The sequence below is a fragment of the Neofelis nebulosa genome, chromosome 16 (genome assembly GCF_028018385.1).
Source record: "Neofelis nebulosa isolate mNeoNeb1 chromosome 16, mNeoNeb1.pri, whole genome shotgun sequence".
NCBI lineage: Eukaryota > Metazoa > Chordata > Mammalia > Carnivora > Felidae > Neofelis > Neofelis nebulosa.
The window spans coordinates 18,800,272-18,821,602 of NC_080797.1; the positions used below are offsets into that span (position 1 = coordinate 18,800,272).

The window sequence follows — 21,331 nt, forward strand, 5'->3', positions numbered from 1 at the left end:
AGGGGAGAGGCAGAGAGACAGGGAGAGAGAGAATCCCAAATAGGCTGTGTGCTGTCAGTGTGGAGCGTGATGCGAAGCTTGAACTTATGAACCGTGAGATCACGACCTGAATCGAAATCAAGAGTTGGATGCTTAATTAATCGACTGAGCCACCCAGGTGCCCCTATAATGTGAGGTTTCTTAAGGTTGGTAATGATGTTGTAGCTGTGTAGAATAACCTTGTTCTCAGCAGGTGCCGCCAGAAGCTTTAGGGTCTATGTGATGTCTATAACTTACTTTGTTGAGCAAACACAATGAAATGAAACACAACTCTCTCTCCCCCTGTCTTTCTACAGTTCTAGAAAAGAGATACAGATACGCATATATATCTTTAGATAGATGCATCTATTCTTATATCTATATAGAAGGAGAACAAGAAAACTATTATTAATTGGTGACTCTATGTAAAGGGTAAATGGGTGCTGGGGCACCTGGGTGGCTCAGTCGGTTAAGCCTCTGACTTCAGCTCAGGTCATCATCTCACAGTTTGGGAGTTTGAGTCCCGCGTCGGGCTCTGTGCTGACAGCTCAGAGCCTGGAGCCTGCTTCAGATTCTGTGTCTCCCTCTCTCTCTCCCCCTCCCCTGCTCGCACTCTGTCTCTCTCTCTCTCTCTCAAAAATAAATAAACATTGAAAAAATTATTTAAGGGTAAATGGGTGTTAATGGCATTAGTCTTTTCATTTTCCTATAGGCTTGAAGTTTTTCAAAATAAAAAGTTGGGAAATAATAAAAATGTTTTAAAAAATACTTAAACACCAAAATGCCTTTATAAAAGCATAACAGGGTAGCTGGAATCCTTTATATAATACGGTGTGTTCAGTGAGATTTATGGACATAAAATTCTTCTGTGGAACTTTTATCGGGGGCCCCGGAGCAGTAATGAGAACTGTTCCTTCCAATAAAAGGACACGCCGTGGCCAGGCTGCCGGCATTCGCCAAACTGGCCTGTGGGCCCAGTGAGACTAGATCGTATGACTCTGGCTGAATTGCTGATATGAATATTTTTAGTTTGTAAATGTTGATAAATTCAGAAGCACATCCAACACCTGGACGTGGCTCTTCCCTGAGACTGGGGTCCAGTGATGAAGGGGATGTGGGCTCACAGGCGTGGCAGGGGGGCAAACTGTGACAGCCTTTCTCGAGAGTCTGCCCAGGGACATGAGGCCTATGCTCCCACCTCAAGAAGCCCAAAGCCCCTGGACGTGGGCAGACGGAATCCATCTCACTATGTAGGGTTTGGCTGCCCTGGTAGATACTGGGTTGTTGGAAGGGAGATATGAATGATCCGGACATGTCCCTGGTAGCGACGAGGCCTCACCTAGGACGCTTTTGGTGAGACACATCTATTATGAGTGGCAGGAGCAGGCAGACATGTCCTTGGGAGGCTGGCCAGGGGTGCCACCAGCATCCCAGCGACTCTGGCAGCTGCCGTGAGCTCTCGCTGGGCCCCTGGGAAATGCCTTTGACCTCATGGCAGAGCCTTACCCGGTTGCCCTGTGCGGTGTTATCCTGTGTGCGGTAGGAGACTTGGGACTTGCCGTTGTCCAGGATGCGCCGGACGACGGGAATGCGGGCCACTTGCTCTCCGCCGCTGACCAAGTACTCAGGCTTCTCAAATGACACTATCCCGCTGGCTGCAAGGACCCAGGCACCAGTCAGGGCGGCCTGCCCTCAGTCCTTTCGCAATACGCACCCTCTTTCTGGGCCCACCCCAGCCTCCAGGAGGCTGCCTGTAGTTCCTCACCCCACTCGAGGGAGGGGATGGAAAATTCTTCCAGAAAAGGTGGAGGGGCCGGCACAGTGTCCAGCTGACATCCTGGAAGTGTCAGGGCAGAGAAAGGAGGCCAGGTAGGGCCAGAACCAGAGATGGGGGCTTGAGACTGGGCTGGGACAGAGCAGGACAAAGGCCTGTGGTGCAGGGGCAGGTGGGGAGGAGAGCTCGGGGACCACAACAGACCCTCTGGATGCAGAAAGGATGCTTATCAACAACTCGGGGGTCCCCAGGAGGGAAGGCAACTTGGGTGTCAGTGGTGCGATGCCTTGCTTCCCCTCTAAATAGGCTCGGGTGAAATGAACTCCCAATGCCCTTCCTGCTCTGATGTCCTGGCATCCTGGGGAGGTCCATTCAATCTCCTACGTTCAAAGGCCACAGGGGCAAGAAGGGGAGGGATGGGGGACAATTTCAGGAGGACACGGCACCCTATAATTACAGCAGAAGCTCCCACATTGAGCGCTTACCACCAGGCACTGTGCAACGATGCATAGCCACATACCCCTCTTGAGAGCCAGACGCCCATTTTACAGATGGAGAAAGCAAGGCTCAGAGAGGTTAAGTGACTTGCCTAGGCCACACGGCCAGGCCCCATCTGCCCTCAGATGTTAGGAGGAGCCCCCTTTACGCCCCCCTGCTCCCTCCGCCCTGACCCACCTTGCTCCTTGATGATGGTGATGTTTACCAGGCGGCGACCGAGGGTGGCAGTGCCCATGGGCACATCGATGGCTTCCACCAGCAGCTGCTTCTCATCATCGTCCTCAGGCCGGATGAAGAGGGGCACCCGCACGTCCACCAGCTCCACGCCCTCCTGGAACTCCACCATCCCCCGGGCATCTGGGTGGGAGTCGGAGGGGCAGGCAGATGTGGCTCAGGCGGCTGCCCAGGGGTGGGGGGCATAAGGAAGTGGCGCAGGGAGCCTGCCCACCTACCTTGGTCTGCAGTGAGGGTGTAGTAGCCGGGGGCCACCTTGAGCTCATGGAAGGCCCCCTGTTCCACCTGCTTCTCCGTCAGCTTCAGCAGGGCCTGCTTGGCCGCGCGAGGCGCCATCAACACCGTATCCACAATGGTGTGGTCCTGCCTGGGGTGGGGGGTGGGTAGGTGGGGATGTGTCAGGCTGGCCACGGATGCTGGCACTTGTCCCCCCAGCCCCCACCCTCCTGCCTGTCCTCTCCCCATTAAGGGACAAGACGCCTGGCAGCAAAAAGTGCCACCATGAAGTAGCCCCAGTGTTACAGGCTGTTCGTGTGTGTTATAGAGAAAAAGAGATCTGTGATCAACTCCATTTGAGAAATAGACTTCTTCTCTGCGGGCCTTCTCAGAGCCTTTGAGGTAGTTGTATGCATAGTGAAACTGTAAGAAGGGCGTGGGGAACGAAGTCAGTGCTTCTCAAATGGATTTGATCACAGAACCATCACTTCACAGAGCATCTGGCACGCTGCCCCCCCCCCCCCCCACCTCACCTTGAGTCTCAGCCAAGCCACTGTGCCTCCTTGAGCCTCGGGGTCCTCATGCATGAAATGGGGCTACCTTGCCCACCTCATCTATGAAATGGGGCCCCTCCCTAAACCCTCCCAGCCACACCTCTTCAGGTGGGATTCCAGCAATAGATGCCGTACAAAAAAGACGCTAAGGGTAAGGGTGCTGAGGTCAAACTGCCTGGGTTCAAATCCTGGCTCTGTCTCTTAGAAACTAGGTAATCTTGGGCAAGATACTTGACCTAGGGCTGCCCCACCCGTGTCCCTTCAACTCACTTTTTCCCGGCGTTGGGCTGCTGCCTGTGGGGGGACAAAGAAGGGAGCATGAGCCACACAGTCTCTGGGATAGAAGCACGGACCTGCTTGTGGGGGGGGGCCCTAGAGTGGGTAGTGAGGGCAGCTCCCGCCCCCGCCCCCGGGCACCCAGGACCCACCGGAATTTAGTCTGCTGGAGCTTGTGTGCACCTGTGATCTGTCTGTACACCTCATTCAGCTGCCAGGCAAGGAAAGGCGTGAGGCTGGCACCCTGGGTAAGCCTCTCTACCCAGAGCCACCCAGACCCAGAGGATATGGTTGGCTGGGACATGCACATGGCCATGTGCATTGCCTTGTCCCCTTCCGGAAACATTCACAGGACAACCCCACACCAGGCACATGTCCAAGGAAGCCCCTCTTTCCTACTCGGAAAAATCCAGGTTCCGCAGCTGCTTTCTCCTTGCTCTCCCCCTACCTGGATCACACCCATGCCCAGGGATGCCGGGGGCCCCAGCGTCAGCTTCTTTGGCCCTTACATTCTCCTCCACCTCCTGGCGCAGCTGGTCACACTCTCGAGTGTCAGGTTTCAACAGGTTCTCAGTGCAAAGGCGGGCGAGGCGCAGGGACAGCCCATAGGGCACTAGGGCAGGCAGGGATGGGGGTTATCAGCCTGCGGCACACCAGGCACTCTAGAAGCCCCCCCCAAGACCCATGCTCGGATGGTGGCAGGGGCGGGGCAACTTGCTGGCCGAGACCCTGAGGCCTGTAGCACCATCAGGAAGGGCCGAAGGTGGCCAAGCCTGTGCCTGCCCCCAACGCCCAGAGAAAACAGGAATGGTGTGATGTGAACCCAGGACCAGCGGTGCATGTGCCCCAGGCCCCATGGGCGCTCCCGGGAGCCACCGTGCCAAGCCCCAGTCCTCACCCAGCTCCATGGGGTTGGTGCTGGAGGCATGGGTGGCAAAGCCAGGCCGCTGCACGTTGTTGGTGATCTTCCATCGGACCATGTCACGTCCCTTGAGGTTCCCACTGCGTAGCATGGGCGTGTCCAGGTGGTCTGAGGCCATCAGGTTCTCCCGCAACATGTAGTGGTCTTCCTTGAAGCCCACCATGTGCCCTGCGTGACAGGGTCCTCAGCATGGGGCCCCACCCTGGGCCCTCCCAGCCACACCCCCTCAGGGTGGGACCCTAGGCCTCCTGCTTCCGTTCCACACACACCCCTGCTTCTCCTCCACCCCATCTGGGGGAATGAGCGGTCAGAGCCGTTGCCACCCCGCACATGCTGGGCCCGTACCTCGGTTGCAACAAGGGAGAAGTGCCAGGCAAGCCTAGGAGATAAGGTGGGCGGGGATGAGGGCTGGGACAACTGCCCCAGCCCAGGTAAGCCCCTCCGGCCACCTGCCACCCGTCCCCCTCCCTCCTCCCCCCCCACGCCAATGGTCCAGAGCGGCAACACTGCCTTCCCCAGACACCAAGGTATCAAGGAAGTTGAAGGGATCTAGGTGTGGAGCACATATGGTGAGTACAGAGGTTGGTGGGGGCAGAGGGTTCCCAAAGTTTGTACCATGGGACCCTGGTCCTGCCAGATGCTCTGTAAAGTAATGGTTCTGTGATCAAACCCATTTGAGAAGCACTGACTTCATTCCCTGTGCCCTTCTTACAGTTTCACTATGCATACAATTACATCAAAGGCTCTGAGAAGTCCCGCAGAGAAGCCTGTTTCTCAAATGTATTTGACCACAGACCTCTTTTTCTCTGTAACACATACTAATAATAGCCCCTAACACTGGCATTACTACGCAGTTTCTCCTCTGCCCCGACAATTCAGCATTCCATGTCAGACCATCCTCCATGATTTCCTGCCTCTCATCTTTCCTTCCCAGTGAGACTACCAGCTCCTGGTGGGCAAGGTCTTTCTTCTCTCTGTTGGCTCCCATGGCCCTTTGCATGTGCCTGACCTGAGGGCAGGTGGTCTCAGGTATAGGCCACTGATGATTGGCAGAGGCGAAGGGCTGGGGTAGGAAGGGCACTAGAGCTGGACAGAAGACATGGCTTCACCTGGCCTCTCCGCGTATGAGGACCTTGGTGGGGGTGTGGGGACCCTGGTGAGATTTGGGGACCTGGTGGGAGATGGGCCCCTGGTGGGAGCTGGGGACCCTGATGGGGGCTGGGGATCCTGGTAGGAGGCGGGGACCTGGTGGGGGCTGGGGACCTGGTAGGAGGTGGGGACCTGGTAGGAGGGGGGGACCTGGTGGGGGTGAGGACCCGGGAGGGGTGAGGACCTGGGGAGGGTGGGGACCTGGGGGAGGATGGGGATCGGTGGGGGTGAGGACCTGGAAGGGGTGGGGACCTGGCGGAGGTGAGGACCTGAGAGGAAGTGGGGCCTGGTGGGAAGTGGGGCCCTGGGGGGGGGTGGGGACCTGGGGGGGTGAGGACCTGGGGTAGGTGGGGACCTGGGGAAGCTCCCACCTTGCAGCAGGCACAGTATTTCCAGCAGAGCAACAGCAGCAGTGCCAGCAGCAGCAGGAGGAAGATGAGCAGAGGGATGAGCCACCAGAAGGAGCCGGGCGGGCAGTCTACGGAGGAAGGGGAGGGAGAAAAGGAGGGAGGCGATGCCCACTTTTCCACCAGGGTCTGCCAGGCTGCCCATCTGCCCCGTCCGTCGGCTCACCCTTCTTCCTGTGCACCAGGACAGTGCTGTTGGGCCCAGGGGTGCCGTCACCCTCCACTGTGTAGCTGTATGTGCAGTCATCGTCCTCATCCCGGAAGGAGCAGTGCTCCAGCACCTCGCCTCCTGCACCCACACATGGTCAGCAGGGCACCCTGCGCCTGGGAGGTGTCCCCTCCTCTGGGGCCCACAGGCGCCTCTCTGGGGGAGGACACAAGTACCCTGGCACAGGGCCAGGGTGAGGTGGGAAGCTGCCCTGTCCCTGCCCAGGAGCATCAAAGGCTGCACCTCTGTGCACCCCATCCCGGGTGCACTCAGGAACTTGGCTCCTAGGACATTTATCTGACCTAGAGGAGAGAAGGCTGTGTGCCCTCATGGCCCCATTATGTGCTCCTAATGTGTTCATATCCCTGCCCAGCTATCTACCCCCTGGCCAAGCCAGGTGCCCCCTCCCCAGACTCTTTGGTCCCAACTCAGCTGTGCCTCCTGCCTGGGTCTCTGTGTCCTGGCCAGACCGTGTGCCCGTGCCCGGGTCTGTGTGCCCTGTCTGGGTTCTGGGACCTCTCCCGGGTCTAGAACCCGTCTCTCCGGCCTGCATGACCTCAACCTGGAGTATCAGCCCTCTGCCCAGCTCTATAGTCCTGCTGCAGTGAGTGACACCCCCTTCCCCATCAGAGGCCCTCTGCCTAGGTTCTTAGCAACCCCCGTCCTCAGCGGGGTGCCTCACACCTTTCTTAAGCTCGTCCACCATCTTGATCTTGAAGTTGCACCCCTCACACATGCGCCCCTTCTTCTCCCCGGTGCCCCAGGCTTGGCACTGAACACAGGAGCGCAGGTCCTCACAGAGGCCCAGGCGGATCTGGGTGGGAGAGGAGGGGAAACCAGGACTGTGTTGGGTGGCTGTCCGCTCTGCCCTGGGCCTGGGGTTCCCACGCCCACAGCCCAGTGATCTTGGCCTCACCGCCGAGTAGTTGATCTCACAGATGGTGTCCGTGTAGAGTGACTGCTGGTTGCAGTGGCAGCGGCCACACTCGCAGTAGCCACGGCCATTACAGATGCCCTAGGGCAGGAGGAGGCACCAGTGAGCCACCAGTAAGCCCAGCCCTGCCCGAAAGGGTGGGTGGTCCTGGCTAGGGTCCCTTCTACCACCCTGCACTGCCTTCCTCGTGCCCAGGCCTACCCCGTTGCTGTCAATGCAGGTGGCATTGCTGAGAGGGCAGTCACAGCTCAAGCCTGTCCAGCCAGGCTCACACACACACTGGCCCATGGAACAGCGCCCCCGGTCTGCAGAGAGGGAGAAGGACGGGAGAGGAGAGCCACATTCACTCCTGCGCCCAGGCCGCCCACATCTGCCAGGGAGGGCCTGTGGTTGCTGAGCCTGAACTAGGATTTCCCCAGCCAGGGAAAGAGCCATTTCCTCCACTTTTTGGACTCTCTTTCCCTCCGTCTCTTTCCCATTCCATTCTGCCTTCTACTTTCCACTCTGCAGCCACAGTCATTATCCTAACGCACAAATCCAATCATGTGGCTCCCTGGTGTAAGAACCTCTAATGAGTTCTGGCCAAAGCAGTAAGGTAAGAAAAAGAGAGAAAACATGTAAGTGTTGGGAAGTAAGAAACAAAACTGCCATTATTGTAAGTATTAGGAACATGTCACAAAATATCAAAAAGAATCTTCAGATAAATTATTAGATTTCATAAGTGCTTTTAGCAAAGTGGCTGGATACAAGGCCAACATGCAAATAGCTAGAAAAAGAAATCAAAATCTCGCCTTTCTTTTGCCAAAGGATAAAGTCTAAAACCCTTAGACCAGAATAAGGGTCGTGATTAATTATGGCCTGCAGGCCAAATCCAACTCATTACCTGTTTTTGCTAAAGTTTTATTGGAATACACCACATTCATTTGCTTACATATGGTCTATAGCTGCTTTCTGCTATGGTGGCAGAGCTCAGTTGTTGTGACGGGAGACCAAATGGCTCACAGAACTGAAAATATGTACTTTCTGGCCCTTTAAGAAAAAGTTGGGACTAGACCGGACTGGACCCCAAAGCCCTGCATTCTGTTCCTGCCTCCTTCTCCAGCAGCTCTCTTACATCTCTGCCTGTGCCAAATGTCTGCCTTTCTCCAGATGTACAGGGTTCTTTCACGTCTCTGAGCACACTTTGGGATGGACAGCTGAAGAGGAGAAATGGCAGACGAAAGCAAAAAGGGAGCAAAGGTAGAAAAGCAGGGGCTTGACCCCCAGTGACAAGTATACAGTTGAGGCTTAATAAGTATTTGGTGCCTATGGGGCTTCTGGGCGGCTCAGTCGGTTAAGCATCTGACTCTTGATTTCGGCTCAGGTCATGATCTCACAGTTCGTGAGTTTGAGCCCCGCATTGGGCTCTGCGCTGATGGTGAGGGGCCTGATTGAGACTCTCTTTCTCTCTCTGCCCCTCCCTTTCTCTCTCTGTCTCATAAGAAATATATATATATATATATATATATATATGTATATGAAAAAAAATATATATATATGAAAAAAAAGTATTTAGTGCCTGGATTTTCACTGATTCTTCTCCATTCAACCGCTCAACCCTATCTGTGGCCCCTATCTGGGTTCTGTGGCCCCTGCTTGGAAGCCCTGGGGGGCCATGGTGGACACGTAACTCCCGGCCCTGCCCACTACAAATGTGCTGTCTTCCGAGACAGGAAAGACCGCCATGCCGTGTACCGCCAACCACTGAGGATTCAGCTGGATGGGACTCACCCTCATGAGATGGGAGAGTGGAGAATGGAGGTGGGCAGGGGCTACAGGACCTCGGGGGAGTGGTCTTGACCATGAGTGGGATAACGCACTGGCAGGGGCCTTGGGCTTCGGGTTTGTAGAGGGGAGAGAGGTCCAGGTTGAGAGTAGCCTTGGGGGAGGCACTCAGAGAGCCCGGAGGTGGGGCTGCCTCTAAACTTGGGGATTCAGACTCCTGGCCTGGCCCTCCCACCTGGGTCCGGATGGGAGAGCCAGTCGGGGGCAGGCCAGGGCCCAGGCACCCAGGTCACCCTTGCTGTCCCGAACCCCCCACCGGGGCTGCTGAGCTCACCATTGCAGAGGAACCCAGAGGCACGGGGGCACTGGAAGTTGTCATACTCGCAAAACGGACCCTCATAGCGGCCTTCACCGTAGCACACGCAGTGGCTGCACTGGCACTCGCCACGCCCAGAGCACGGCTTGTCCTCGCCCTCGCGAAGACAGGGCTTTATGTCACTCAGCGAGCCGGTGGGGCAGCTGCAGGTGTTGCCGCTCCTAAGGAAGGAGTCAGTCACTTCCCCACAGCCCTGGAGGAGCGAGGGCTGGGGCTCCCCCCCCCATTTTACAGATGAGGAAACTGACGCCCTAAGAGTCGCACAGACAGCAGCGCCTCAGCTGAGACTCAAATGTCAGTCTCAATCCCTCCCAGTGTCCCTTCCTCGAGTCACGATGGACACGTTCAGTGTCTTGAAGCCTTAAAAGCCCTCACTACCCCTTATTTAGGAGCTCGTTTCTGATTAGGTAATGCGTAATGCTCGTTTCTGATTAGGTAATTAGGTAATGGTTCAGAATACTAAAGGCACAAAGTGTCCCCCTCGTGTCTGTCCCCCAACATCCAGTCCCCACGCCCTGCTGGCCACCACCGTCCTGATTCTTGCATCTTTTCCCAAAGACGTCCTTTGTATCTATGCATTTTGAAGGGCTTTGGACTGAATCCACTTCACAACCAGGCCTGCCCCTGACCCACCATCCCACCTTCTTCATCCGGGCATGCACGGTGTGTCCCCCCCCATCAGAGCCTTGCAGCGGCCAGGGCATCCCGGGTGCCATCTTGGCTCCCACACACTCACCAGCCCTCATTGCACACACAGTGTCCACACATGAAGTCTCCGTGGTAGCTGCAGTGAGCTGAATGCACTTCTTTTTGCTGGAACGAGATTGTGGCAAGGCGTGACAGCGCCACTGGGGAAACAGGGCCACTAGACGCTTCTGCTGCCTCTGCCCCTCAGGGCGCCCCGCAAGGCAGCTATGGCCACCGGAGGCTCTGCTTCGTTCCTCAGGGCCCCACGGCAGTCGGCCAGCGCTTCCCTCCCGCCTGGTGGGGCCACATCGTACCAGCTCACAGGGGCACACATCACAGATGATGCCCACATCCATCCTGAGGCCATCCGAGAAGGAGGGCTTGAGATGGATGTTGCCCTTCTGGTCCTCTTCTCCCAGCTGGCACACGTGGGTCCCATCCAGCTCCTCCAGAGCCCGCAGCTGCACCTGGTAAGTGCCCTGCAAAGACCCCACTGTGAGCCAGAGGAGACGCGGCTGGACAAGCAGGGAGTGGCTGTGCCAAGATTCTTAGCCCTCAGGTTTCAGGGATGTGCCTGGATCCTTGCTACCCAGCTCCCTGCTGCCCCTCCTCACGACTAAAAACCTGCTCCTTCTAGGCACAGTCGGGACAACAACAGCACCAAAGATGACAAGAGGCACAGATGGCCCGCTCACTCATCTGACCAACGCTCTGAGCTCTCAGTACTGACTAATCCCGACTGCGCAGATGGGGACGGGCTGAGGAAGGTGCCAAAGCCATCCGAGTGGCTGACTCAGGGGACTTCGAACCTAGGCCTGTCTGATTCTGAAGGCCACGCTCTTTTTCTTTTATTATTAAAAAACTTTTTTTTTTTTTTTTAACTCAGTAATCTTTATGCCCAACGTGGGGCTCAAACTCATGACCCCGCACGCTCCACCGACCGAGCCAGCAAGGTGCTCCTGTACGTTACGCCCTTGACCTCTGCTCAGGCAGACCACCCCCTCCAGTACGGGTCCCTGTGCCCACCCTCCCCTGCCCCGAAGCCCCACAGAGGCGTACCACTTTCCCCCGCTGGATGTGAAAGGACCCAGTATTCGTCTTTTTGAACATCTCGGAGGTGACCTCTGTCCGCAGGCCCCGGGGGCTTTCCAGGGCCCGGATGTCCAGGTCGGAGCGAATGCGCTAAAGGAGGGGCAAGCAATCAATGGTCTGGGTCGGGGACCCTGGGCTCACCCACTCTGGAAGGCCTGGCCGAGCTCCACCCACCGTGCATGGAGGACTGAGGTGGAAGAGAGGGTGCTCCGGGTGTCAGAGCCCTCAGGAACCTGGGGCCGGGCTAAGGCGGGCTCCTCGGCGTCCTCAGGGAACAGCAGAGACCCCTCCTCCCTGGCCTGTCCTGTTCCTCAGCTTTTCCTTGGGACATCCATTGCCCATTCTGCCCCTCTCCAGCCCTGCCCCAGAAGGACTCAGACTGGAGCCCACACTGCCCCTCACTTGAAAGGCTTCCTGCAGCAGGTCCACGATGTTGGAGGAGTCCTCCTGGAGCACCCCCAGCGAGGAGACCGGGAAGTACGTCCGCAGCCTCTGTGGGAGACAATGCCAGCCCGGGGCTAAGCCCTCAGCAAGTATTGGCTCATTGCATCTGGACAACAGCCTTGGGGTTATCCTCACCTTGCAGATGGGAACCAAGGCCTGGTGTATTCTAGAGCTTGCCCTCCCCACCCCTACCTGTTTGGGAGTTGGGTTGGCGGGTGGGCACGGGACCTCCCATTTCCATCAGGATGCATTTGGCCCTTTGGGAGGGGCAAAAGTTTCGGGAAGGAAGGAGGACAAGGGGGGAGGGAGGGGAGGGAATGTTTGAGAAGTTCTGTGGACCCCCCTCCCGCCCCCCCTCTTGCCCAGTGAGGCCTCGGCCTCGCACCTCGTAATAGCTGTAGGAGTAGTTGGTGACGGCGAAGATGGGGATAATGTTGTGTTTGGCAAGCAGGCGCACCAGGGTGGGCACTGACGGGTAGTCCTGCGTCCTGTACTGGGTATAGGTACCCGAGGCATCCAGGTGGCATGCCTCGTCATTGCGGCTCATGATGCCGGCCAGCACATTAGCACCGTCAGCCTCATAGTGGAAAGCAGACTCCGTGGAGAACACCAGCAGGTGGGTGCTGTCGGGGCGCCAGCCGATGTCCCTCTGGGAAGGACAAAGAAGGGAGGCCCTTCGAGCAGGCTGCCTACTGAAGATAATGCATTGCCACATCATGCGTGCCTGAGAAAGTGGGTCCCGACAGGAGCTCAGCTAAACCACGGGATTCACGGCATGCCATCATCACGTGACAGACAGCACATGAGCGACGGCGGTGGGCAGCAGAAAACAGCAAGAAAGATGCAGCCAGGGTCTGTGCACACAGCGGCCACCAGGCAAGATCTGAGCCAGGTTCATCCAGCCGGCTCTCCCAGCTTCCTAACCACCAGGCGAGAAAATTTCAACCGCATCGGAAAATGTACACACGCAATATTACATGAAAAGGCCGGCTGAAATAGATGACAGCTGGGCACGGCAGTTTGTTAGAAAAATATATGGGGTGATTTGGAAAACTGTATTACAAGCAGAAATGCTCACGATAGCGTGAAGTAGAAAAAAAAAAAAGAGCAAATTTCAGAATTATAAGTACAGCGACTCCAGCTGTATAAAATCAGGGAAAGGGAACAAAATATGCCGGTGAGATATCACATGGTCGGCGGGCTGGCCAACAGTGGTGAAACTGTAGGCAATTTCTGTCCTTTGTTTCCCAAATTGTTTATAAGATGGGTGTCTTATTTTCAAGATGAAAAAAAAAAATTGATATGCACATAAAAACTGCCCTCTTCAGCTGCCCAGTGCAGTTGGAGACTGTGGCTCCTGGAAGACTGGCATTCGCATGGAGATGGGTGGTAGGCTGGCTTCAGGGCACGGAAGATTCCAGAACCTCAGAACTCACGTCTGCTTCGCTGGCTGGTACAAGAGCAGGCTATGGTTGCTCAGGCCGGGGGATCTTGGATCCCGACACATCTCCACCTGGCTTGTCATGGAGGGCCACCCGGAGACTCTGGTCTTTGTCTTCGCGCGTGGGGGTCTCCGCCTGGCACCAGAGCACGCCGGTGGGCAGCTCACGCCCTTGCAGAAGAACATGACCCTGGTCTAGGCAGGCGGGTCTCTCCCTGGCACTCACCGTGCACACGGCCGCCTGCAGGATGGCATCAAAACCTCCTTCAGGAGCGTCCAGGTTGCCCGAGATCCGCTCTTTGAGCAGTTTGTTCCTGAACTCGGCCAAGTCTTCTGTCAGGCTGATGACGTTCTTGAAGGAGAAGGGAGGGTCACTGTTGGGCCATGGCTCCTTCAGCCTGGGCAGAGGTGGACGGAGAGAGAGACAGAGTCAGGGGTGAAGACCCCATATATCCCTGGGCCCACCCTCTCTGGAAGTGCCCGTTTGGCCTGCTTCAACCAGAACACTGGTAAGCGCCCTGGTGGAGAGGAGGCGGGCCCCGTGGCCAGGACCCCCGCCCATCCGGTCACTCACTTCTCAGGCCTCATGTCCGTCTGAGGGACGCTGACTTTGTCCACAAACTTGCCAAATCCAATAGTGTAGTCGTTGGTGAGCTTCCTCAGGACCTCAGCTGGATGTCAACAGGAAAAAGAGGGGGCAGCTGAGCCCCAACACTCCCACATCAGTGCAGGGGGCTGGGCGGGGGAGGGGGGCTGGCTCGGGAAGGAGGAAGAGGGGAGAACGACCCCCTGTCAATACCTTGCATGTGAACATCAGTTCATGTTCACAGTAGCCCTTGTCCCTGTTCACAGATAGGGGAGACGGGATTCGGGGGGCCCGGACTCGAGCGTGGAGCAAGCCGGAAGGGGCGGTGGGGGAACTGGACCAGTTGGCTGCGGAGCTGGGGTGAGCCTGAGCCTCACGGCCATGGGTGTGCTCTTTGTCAGGGCCAGAGGGCTCTGCTGCCCCCACCAGCCTGCGCCTTCTGTGAAGTCCCGACTGGCTAGTGGGGTCTAGCGGCGGCCCCCAGCCCCGAGAATGGGCAAGGAGGAAATTCCTGGCGGGGGGCTCAGATGTCCTATCCTTCCTTGTGGGGTGGGAGCAGCTATCCTGAGCCCTGCCCTCCCGAGCAGGTGCCCAGCCAGCTGGGTGAGGCCGCCCTCTCTCTCCCCTGCCCCACGGTCCTCTACACTGGCCCAGCCATACCCAGCTTCTCCCCCATCTGCTTGAGGTTGTCCAGATCGTCAGACATGGAGTTAGAGAAGTCCATGAGGATGTACAGGTCCACAGGGCTCTCGCTGGGCTCGAACACAAGCAGCTGAAAGTGCTGCTCCCCGCCTGGCCGAAGCCGGACCCGTAGCCTCTGGGGCGACACCTGGCTGCGCTGCAGGGTGGTGTCGATCTGGGTCTCCTGTGTCCAGGGGAGGGGGACAGCTGGCTGGAGGGCCACTCCAGAGACCTGATGGGGAGCCTCTCAGCCCAAGCAGCGGACACAGCGGACCCCTGTGAACAGCCCGCCTCGAGCATGGAGGGCCCACCTCCCTTGAGCCCCCGCTCTGGGCACCTCTGTGATCTCGAAGCTGCTCTCCATGACCACCACGCTCTCCTGCCGGCACCCCGCAGCCAGCAGCTCTGCCTGGGTGTTGCAGCGCCGCTCCTTGAACATCTGGTCAAAGGAGATGAGGTCACAGGGGGCAGTGCCCATCCCCTGGCTGTCCCAACCCTGGATTTATCCTGACCCTTGCCTGTTCCACACCCGCCCCCGGCCTGGGGCTGGGCTGAGGGTGTGGCAAGTGTGGACTCAGCCAGAGCTCAGGGGTGGGGCCCAGCGGGGTGGGGCGCGCACTTTGGGGAACGGGGCTGGGCCGGTGCTGGGCTCAGGAGGGCAGGCGGGTGACAGCAGCTCACCTCATCGGTGCAGTAGGCACAGTCCCTGTCCACGCGGATGCACTCAGTGCAGCTCTTCACCTGGGCCTTCTTGCAGCGGTTCGCTGGAGGGCAGAGGGGAGCAGTCCCACTGAGATGAACCTCACCGGTGACCAAGCCCTTTCCCACATGCATCCTCAATGAAGAGAGATGGGACTGTCTCTCATCTTACAGAGGAGGAAATGGAGGCCAGCCGGTAGCCAATCTGCCCAGTTTAGGGCAGAGCCAGATATCACCACACCTGAGCTCGCCAGTCAAGTCCGGAGGGAGGGACGGTGCGGGCCGAGACAGAGGTGTTGGCCCGTTTGCTGGCGGGGACGGCCTGGCTGTCCCTCTCCAGCTCCTCCAGGGTAAAGGGGACTGGGTCTGTCTTGTTCGTCGCTGTGTCCCCCATGGCTAGCCCAAGCCTGGCACACCAGCAAATTGTTCGTAAACGAATGAAGGAAAACTGCAGAGTTTTCTCCAAGGTTATGGGCATTCCCTTGGGTTCTGTTCAGTTAAAAATCACAGTGAGGACCTACTGCGTGCACCCAGGGCACACAGTGACTGGCCTCCTGGGATCCGGGCAAAGGTGCACTGTCAGTGTTTAACAGGGGCTCTGGGGAGGCAGGAGACCTGCCTTGCAGCATTTGCCCATATTCCCGCCACGGTCTATTTCAGGCTATCACCACAGCCTCCTCCGACGGGCCAAATTTCATCGGTAGGAGCTGGTTCCAGACCGCAGGCGCTCAGAGAGGGCAGGTGACTACTCACCAGTCCCCCTCTCCTCCCGATTCCTAAAAAGAACCCCCTACAAGTGCTTCAGTTCTCTGAGTGGGCATCTTCTCTCTCTTCTGGAGCAAGTCTTCCTCCCTCCGTGTTCTGGGCCGCATGGCTCAGGCTCACTGCTCCCCAGCCCTCAAAATGGGCCGTGGCTGTTCGTTGAGTGGCCGAGTGAGTGTCGGGGGGAGACAACCTTGAAAGGGATGCCCGTGCCCAGAAGGCTGCTGGAGAGGTGTGCCAGACTCACCCATTTCCCCGGGGAAGCTGACACTCAGTAGGGCTGCCAGCAGCAGCCTGGTCCATGGGCTGGGACGCAGCCCTGACATCCTCTTCCTCCTGCGTACCAACAATAACTGACATGTGACGCTTCCGCAGCCCAGGTCGTGGCCATCAGCTCACTGGGCTCCCGTCGGAGGTCTAGGATCCTCACTGCACCGGCGTGGAAACTGAGGCCCTGAGACCTTCAGTGCTGTTAAAGGCCACTGGTCCAGGGCCCCCAACTCTTCTCTTGCACTGTCCTCTTCCTTGCCATCCCTGGAGTGACCAGATGGCCTGCCCAGGGAGGGCCCATCCTCTCGTCATTGAGGACTCTGGGCTCCGAGCTTGCCCTAGTGCCCGGACTCTTATGCTGATCTCGTCGAGGGCAGGGCAGGGTTTACTCTGCCTTTGCTTTCAGATCCCAGTGGGCCTGAGAGCGGTCTCACCCAACGGGGATGCCACCCCTTGAGGGCCTGGCCCTCCCTTCCTGCCCCCTCCCTCCCTGTCTTGGCCTATTTGCCCTTTGATGAAGGCAGTGTGGCCACGAGGAGAGGGGCCCCTCCCAGTATCTGGGGCCTGCGGAGGGGAGGAGAGAGCTTGCGGCACTCAGCTAGGCTCTGTAATGACTGCGGGCCCATCAGAAGTGGGGTCCCCTGCCCCAGCTCCTACCTCCGCCTGCTCCAGAGTTGGGTTGTTGGGGTCCCTGAGCATATCACCCCTTCAGAAGTTAACCCGGAATAGATTACAAGCCTCTCCTGCCCACTCACTTGTACACACACACACACACACACACACACACACACACACAGTGTGCCAGCCTCCCCAGGAAGCCTGCCTGCCTCTGGCTCACTATTACACTGTCTCAGCTCACCAGTGAACTTCGGGGCGGGCACTGGCATCCCTGAGACCTTTTAAAAGATAGGTGGCCTGCTGCCTCGGGAAGAGGAGCTGGGCAGAGCTGAGGACAGACCTTAGGGACCTGGCTTCTTTCTCCAGGGCCAATGTCCACATGTCCACTGGCCCTTTCTCCTGGGACCTTTCCCCAGTCCTTGGCTTGTGGGGCAGGGGCAGCCCCAGGGTGTGGGGAGCTAAGGCCTCCCCTGCAAGTTTCCCCCCGAGGGCTGGGGAAGCTTGTGGAAGGGGGCAGGAAGGCACTGCCTCCCTCCCTCTAACGCATACAGCTCCCAGGAGGCCATGAGCAGGGCAGTCCCAACACATCCACAGGCGGAGGGAGCTGGGGAGGGGCCTGAGGTAGGGGAGCCCTGAGCCAGCCAAGGGGAGGCTCCCTGAGGAAAATGACTTTCCTGCAGCCTTGGGGCATAGGTACCACACCCACATGCTACGGAATACAGGCTGCAGACTTGGACCTCCCTGGGGCACCATTACACACGCAGGTACAGGCACTAAAGGGCTGAGCCCAGCTTTTACTCACCTTCCCGTGCCCACAGGCTGGGCACATAGCGGGCATGTGCCCAGCGCTTCACAGACATGATTGCTACTTAATCTGTGCAGGAACCCAGTGGGGGGTGATGGCATTACCCCCATTTCCCAGAGGAGGAATGGATATGAGGCAGAAGGCTGCAAGGCTTACTCCCTCCATAGTCAGTAGTGAGGCAGCCCGGACAGGACCAGGGTAGTCCAGACCCCATTTAACCTCCACGTTATCCTCAGAGGCCATAAGATGGCATTAGGGGGTTAGTTATGCACTCAAGAATGTCTTGTCTGACTCAGCTTGTATTTTAAAAAGTTGTAAAACCGGGGCGCCTGGGTGGTGCAGTCGGTTAAGCGGCCGACTTCAGCCAGGTCACGATCTCGCGGTCCGTGAGTTCGAGCCCCGCGTCGGGCTCTGTGCTGACAGCTCGGAGCCTGGAGCCTGTTTCCGATTCTGTGTCTCCCTCTCTCTCTGCCCCTCCCCCGTTCATGCTCTGTCTCTCTCTGTCCCAAAAATAAATTAAAAACGTTGAAAAAAAAAATTAAAAAAGTTGTAAAACCAGCTGTCGATGTTAAACACAACGAGATCTCACATAAAGGTTAAGACTGTGGGCTTATCGGAAGTTGCGACCACAGGCTGGGCCAGGCACTCAGGACATGCACCCTCCAGGACACCGTGGGCCCCACCAGACTGCTGGGACTTTTTAGGAACCGTCCCAATCCTGGGGGCTCTCCCAGAACCCACGCTTCACCCCATCCCACGGGACCCCTGCTTAGCACATATGCACCTGCCCACCACAGCCCCCACCCCTCCTGCTTTCCCATCTCCTGGCCCCTTGGCTGCTCTATCACCCACGGAAATCAGGGCCAAGGAGACAGGCACCCCTTCCCTGCTGTCATCCAGCTCTCTCTCTTCTCTCAGCGCCCAGGATGGAGACCCTCAGCCTTCACTTCCAGCTCGGTCAGATCCTTGGGTTCAGAGTGTGGCAAGGCCATGGTGAGGTGAGGAAGAGCCCAAGCCCTGCTATCAGAAGTCATTGGAAGGCCCTGCACCACAGCCAGAGGGCCGCCCAGAGGCTGAGTGGGTGAGGAAGGGGGCAAGCACAGGAGGAGGTTCAGTGGTGGGCACAGCCCCCGGGGCTGCGGAATGAGGTCAAGAGAGCTTCCTGGAGAAAGGGTGTCCTGAAGCGACTTTGGGAGGAGTGAAGGCATGTGGTTGGCCAAGAGGAGAGTCAGGGACTCTCCAGACTCCACAAGGACTATGGCGCCGCACGTAACAGGCCCGGCCCAGGCGAACAGGGCGATCTCTGCCCCCGGGTGGCTGCTCCCTCTACCTTTTTTGCAAACCCCAGAGGGGCCCAGCTCAGTAGGCCTGCCAGCCACTGCCTAGCCTCTGCCCACTTCTCTCAAACATTCACCGGACTCCCAGGCCTCTCTCCTTGCTCCCTCCTCTAGCTCAGAGGTCTGAAGGCAAGAGCCTCCTCCAGCTCCACTGCCCTCTGCCCCCAGCTGCCCTCTGGGCACACCCTGGCAGGCCAGGCACCGGCAGGGGCAGGATGGGGCCAAGGCCTGCCAGCCTTTAGGAAGGGAAGAGCTGAGGAAACAAAAAGCCACCCAGCCCTCCCAACAGGGTCCCCTGAGTTGCTGGCCGGGGCGGGGTGGGCACTCACTTTCTCCTCCTCTCCTCCAAAGTCCCAGAATGGATGCCCAGCTCAGGCCGCCAGGGGCACTGGAGGCGCAGGAGGGGTGCAGCCCGGCGATCCCCGGCTCCCCCACCCCCACCCCCGCCCTGTGCCCAGGCCCCCCGGCGCCCGCCGCGGTCGGAGGCCAGACCTACCTTGGCGCGGACGCGCGCCCTCCCCGCGCTGGGCTCCGCTGGGCCGCTCCGGCTGCAGCGCGCGGGCGAGCCGGGACTGTCCGGGGACTGCCCGGAGGGCGGGTGGCAGGGAGGGCGGGCGGCGGGCGGCGGCCGCGGGGAGGGGACCGCTTTATGGGGCGGGCGGCAGGTGGGAAGGAGGCGCTGGTGAGTCAGGCAGGCCGCATTCCTGCGCGCGGCGCACACCTGTCGGGGCAGGAGCCGGGGCGCCGCCGTCGCCGGGCCCGCCCCCCGGAAAAGGCTGCGGTTCCCGCGGCGCCCGGCCCCTCGTCCCGACCGACGGCGGCGGGGGCAGGGGAGGAGCCTCCCCTCTCTCTCCAGTCCAGCCCCGGGCGCGGCGCCTCCCCACCCCTCCAGCCTGCAGACTCTCGGGTGCCCGGATGCCTCGGGCCCGGGGTGGCCTCGGAGACCCCCTGCCCGGCCGCCGCTCTCCCACCTCCGGGAGCTAGGCGGTGAGCAGCCCCACGGCCCCGACGGCAATCGACTGCGCTCATGGCTTCTGTCCTGCGCGAGGTAGGGGCCCAGGGATGACCCAAGCCTGATCTGTCATTCACCCGGTCCTCCTCTCAGCCTCCCCCACCCTCAGCCTCCGCGTGTGTCCAGAGGGAGATGCCAGCAAGGACCGCTTCCCTGAGTGTCCTCAAGCAAGGTACTTAAAGCTCCTTAAAATCTGAGTAATACCCATCAAGTGGCCAGTCCCGACCGGGCATGGAGTAGGCACTCAAGTGGTTATAGTTGTTCTTGACAAGCGGGTTCACGAGTCTGACCCCTCCAGTCCTCTGCCTGCAGTCCTTCAAGGTCCACACGTGCTCAAGCTGGAGCCTCTCAAGTCCGGGGACTTAGTCTACTTCTCGAGCCCCACCTGCCAACAATGTCAGACCACACCCATGGCCAGCAGCGCCCCCTGCCCAAAGCAGACAGCTTCAAGCCACCACGCTTTTACATCAGGCTGGGCTCTGCTCCAGATATCTCGGTTCTCCTTCCCAATCCCTCCCCCAACCAGCCTGGTTTATCCCCCTTTTACTCGAAAGCCTTGTGCTGATGTGGCCTGCTCCAGAGAGTCTCCTTGACCTCCCTGCACCCTCGGTTGGGTTACGCGACCCTGTGGCCCCCCAGGGCGTGACTTTTTCATGCCGTATGCCACATGGGTTTGAAGTGATCTGTTTAGGGGTCTTTCTTCTCCATTGGACTGTGAACCCTGAGGACCAACGCTCTCTAGCACACCTTTTTATCTCCAGCACCTAGCGCAGTGCCTGGCACGGAGCAGGTGCTCAGCGGAAGTGTGGCTGAAGCTGATGGGATTGCCACAAAGCCTCCCAACCGTCAGTGCTCTCATGTGTAAACAGGCTTGTGCACTGGCAACTCTCAGAGTGATCGTGGGAGTAGCTGGCACTGGATATGGAGGTGCCACGGACACACGAGTGCTCACTGCAACTGTGTGAGCCACAGTCACTGCCGCCAGCTTGCCCAGTCGTCTTTGAGAGCTGCTCTGGACCTGCCAGGAACTCAGAGAGGCTGGCTCCTGGATTTGGGAGCATTGTGGCAGGAGCCCCGGTTTGGTTGAGGCACTCAGGTCTGGGTGTTCCAGGCCAGCACAAGCACCCTGAGGACCTGAGCTACTCCAGCATGTTTTTTTATTTTTAAGTAAGTTCCCTGAGATCAAGACCTGAGCTGAGATCAAGAGTCGGACGCTTAACTAACTGAGCCACCCAGGTGCACCACCCCCAACTTTTTATGTTGAATATTTGCAAATATACAAAAAAAGTTAAAAAAAAAAAAGAGTATAAAGATCACTTGTATCGTACAAAGATCACCTAGACCCAAGAGTTAACGTTTGCCATATTTGCTTTATTTATGTATTTATATATCTTTTTATCTGAATTTTTTTTTTTACATTTATTTATTTTTGAGAGACAGAGAGAGACAGAGCATGAGCAGGGGAGGGGCAGAGAGAGAGGGAGACACAGAATCCGAAACAGGCTCCAGGCTCCGAGCTGTCAGCACAGAGCCCGACGCAGGGCTCGAACCCATGAACCGCGAGATC

At 58.2% G+C, this 21,331-nt stretch overlaps 1 protein-coding gene across 5 annotated transcripts in view; it reads right to left on the reverse strand.

Annotated features, from left to right (window-relative positions):
- Positions 1 to 19,544, reverse strand: part of ITGB4 (integrin subunit beta 4) — a 30,144-nt gene extending 10,600 nt beyond the window's left edge. The window contains exons 1-26 of one of the 5 annotated variants that reach the window (XM_058705938.1): positions 19,249 to 19,544; positions 15,970 to 16,058; positions 14,943 to 15,025; positions 14,599 to 14,700; positions 14,241 to 14,445; positions 13,569 to 13,665; positions 13,221 to 13,392; positions 11,939 to 12,202; positions 11,512 to 11,601; positions 11,077 to 11,199; positions 10,332 to 10,496; positions 10,067 to 10,143; positions 9,289 to 9,491; positions 7,392 to 7,495; positions 7,173 to 7,271; positions 6,941 to 7,070; positions 6,215 to 6,337; positions 6,013 to 6,119; positions 4,838 to 4,871; positions 4,469 to 4,660; positions 4,080 to 4,183; positions 3,723 to 3,781; positions 3,565 to 3,588; positions 2,743 to 2,891; positions 2,468 to 2,647; positions 1,525 to 1,673 (exon numbers count right to left, since the gene is read on the reverse strand). In XM_058705938.1, coding sequence (XP_058561921.1) covers positions 1,525 to 1,673; positions 2,468 to 2,647; positions 2,743 to 2,891; positions 3,565 to 3,588; positions 3,723 to 3,781; positions 4,080 to 4,183; positions 4,469 to 4,660; positions 4,838 to 4,871; positions 6,013 to 6,119; positions 6,215 to 6,337; positions 6,941 to 7,070; positions 7,173 to 7,271; positions 7,392 to 7,495; positions 9,289 to 9,491; positions 10,067 to 10,143; positions 10,332 to 10,496; positions 11,077 to 11,199; positions 11,512 to 11,601; positions 11,939 to 12,202; positions 13,221 to 13,392; positions 13,569 to 13,665; positions 14,241 to 14,445; positions 14,599 to 14,700; positions 14,943 to 15,025; positions 15,970 to 16,048 — 3,114 coding nt within the window. In that variant the 5' untranslated portion in view covers positions 16,049 to 16,058; positions 19,249 to 19,544. Of the gene's footprint in view, positions 1 to 1,524; positions 1,674 to 2,467; positions 2,648 to 2,742; positions 2,892 to 3,564; positions 3,589 to 3,722; positions 3,782 to 4,079; positions 4,184 to 4,468; positions 4,661 to 4,837; positions 4,872 to 6,012; positions 6,120 to 6,214; positions 6,338 to 6,940; positions 7,071 to 7,172; positions 7,272 to 7,391; positions 7,496 to 9,288; positions 9,492 to 10,066; positions 10,144 to 10,331; positions 10,497 to 11,076; positions 11,200 to 11,511; positions 11,602 to 11,938; positions 12,203 to 13,220; positions 13,393 to 13,568; positions 13,666 to 14,240; positions 14,446 to 14,598; positions 14,701 to 14,942; positions 15,026 to 15,969; positions 16,059 to 19,081; positions 19,100 to 19,248 lie in introns of those variants that run through there. The other 4 variants (XM_058705940.1, XM_058705941.1, XM_058705942.1 and 1 more) reach the window with 4 other exon arrangements.
- Between the last annotated feature and the right edge of the window lie 1,787 nt (positions 19,545 to 21,331).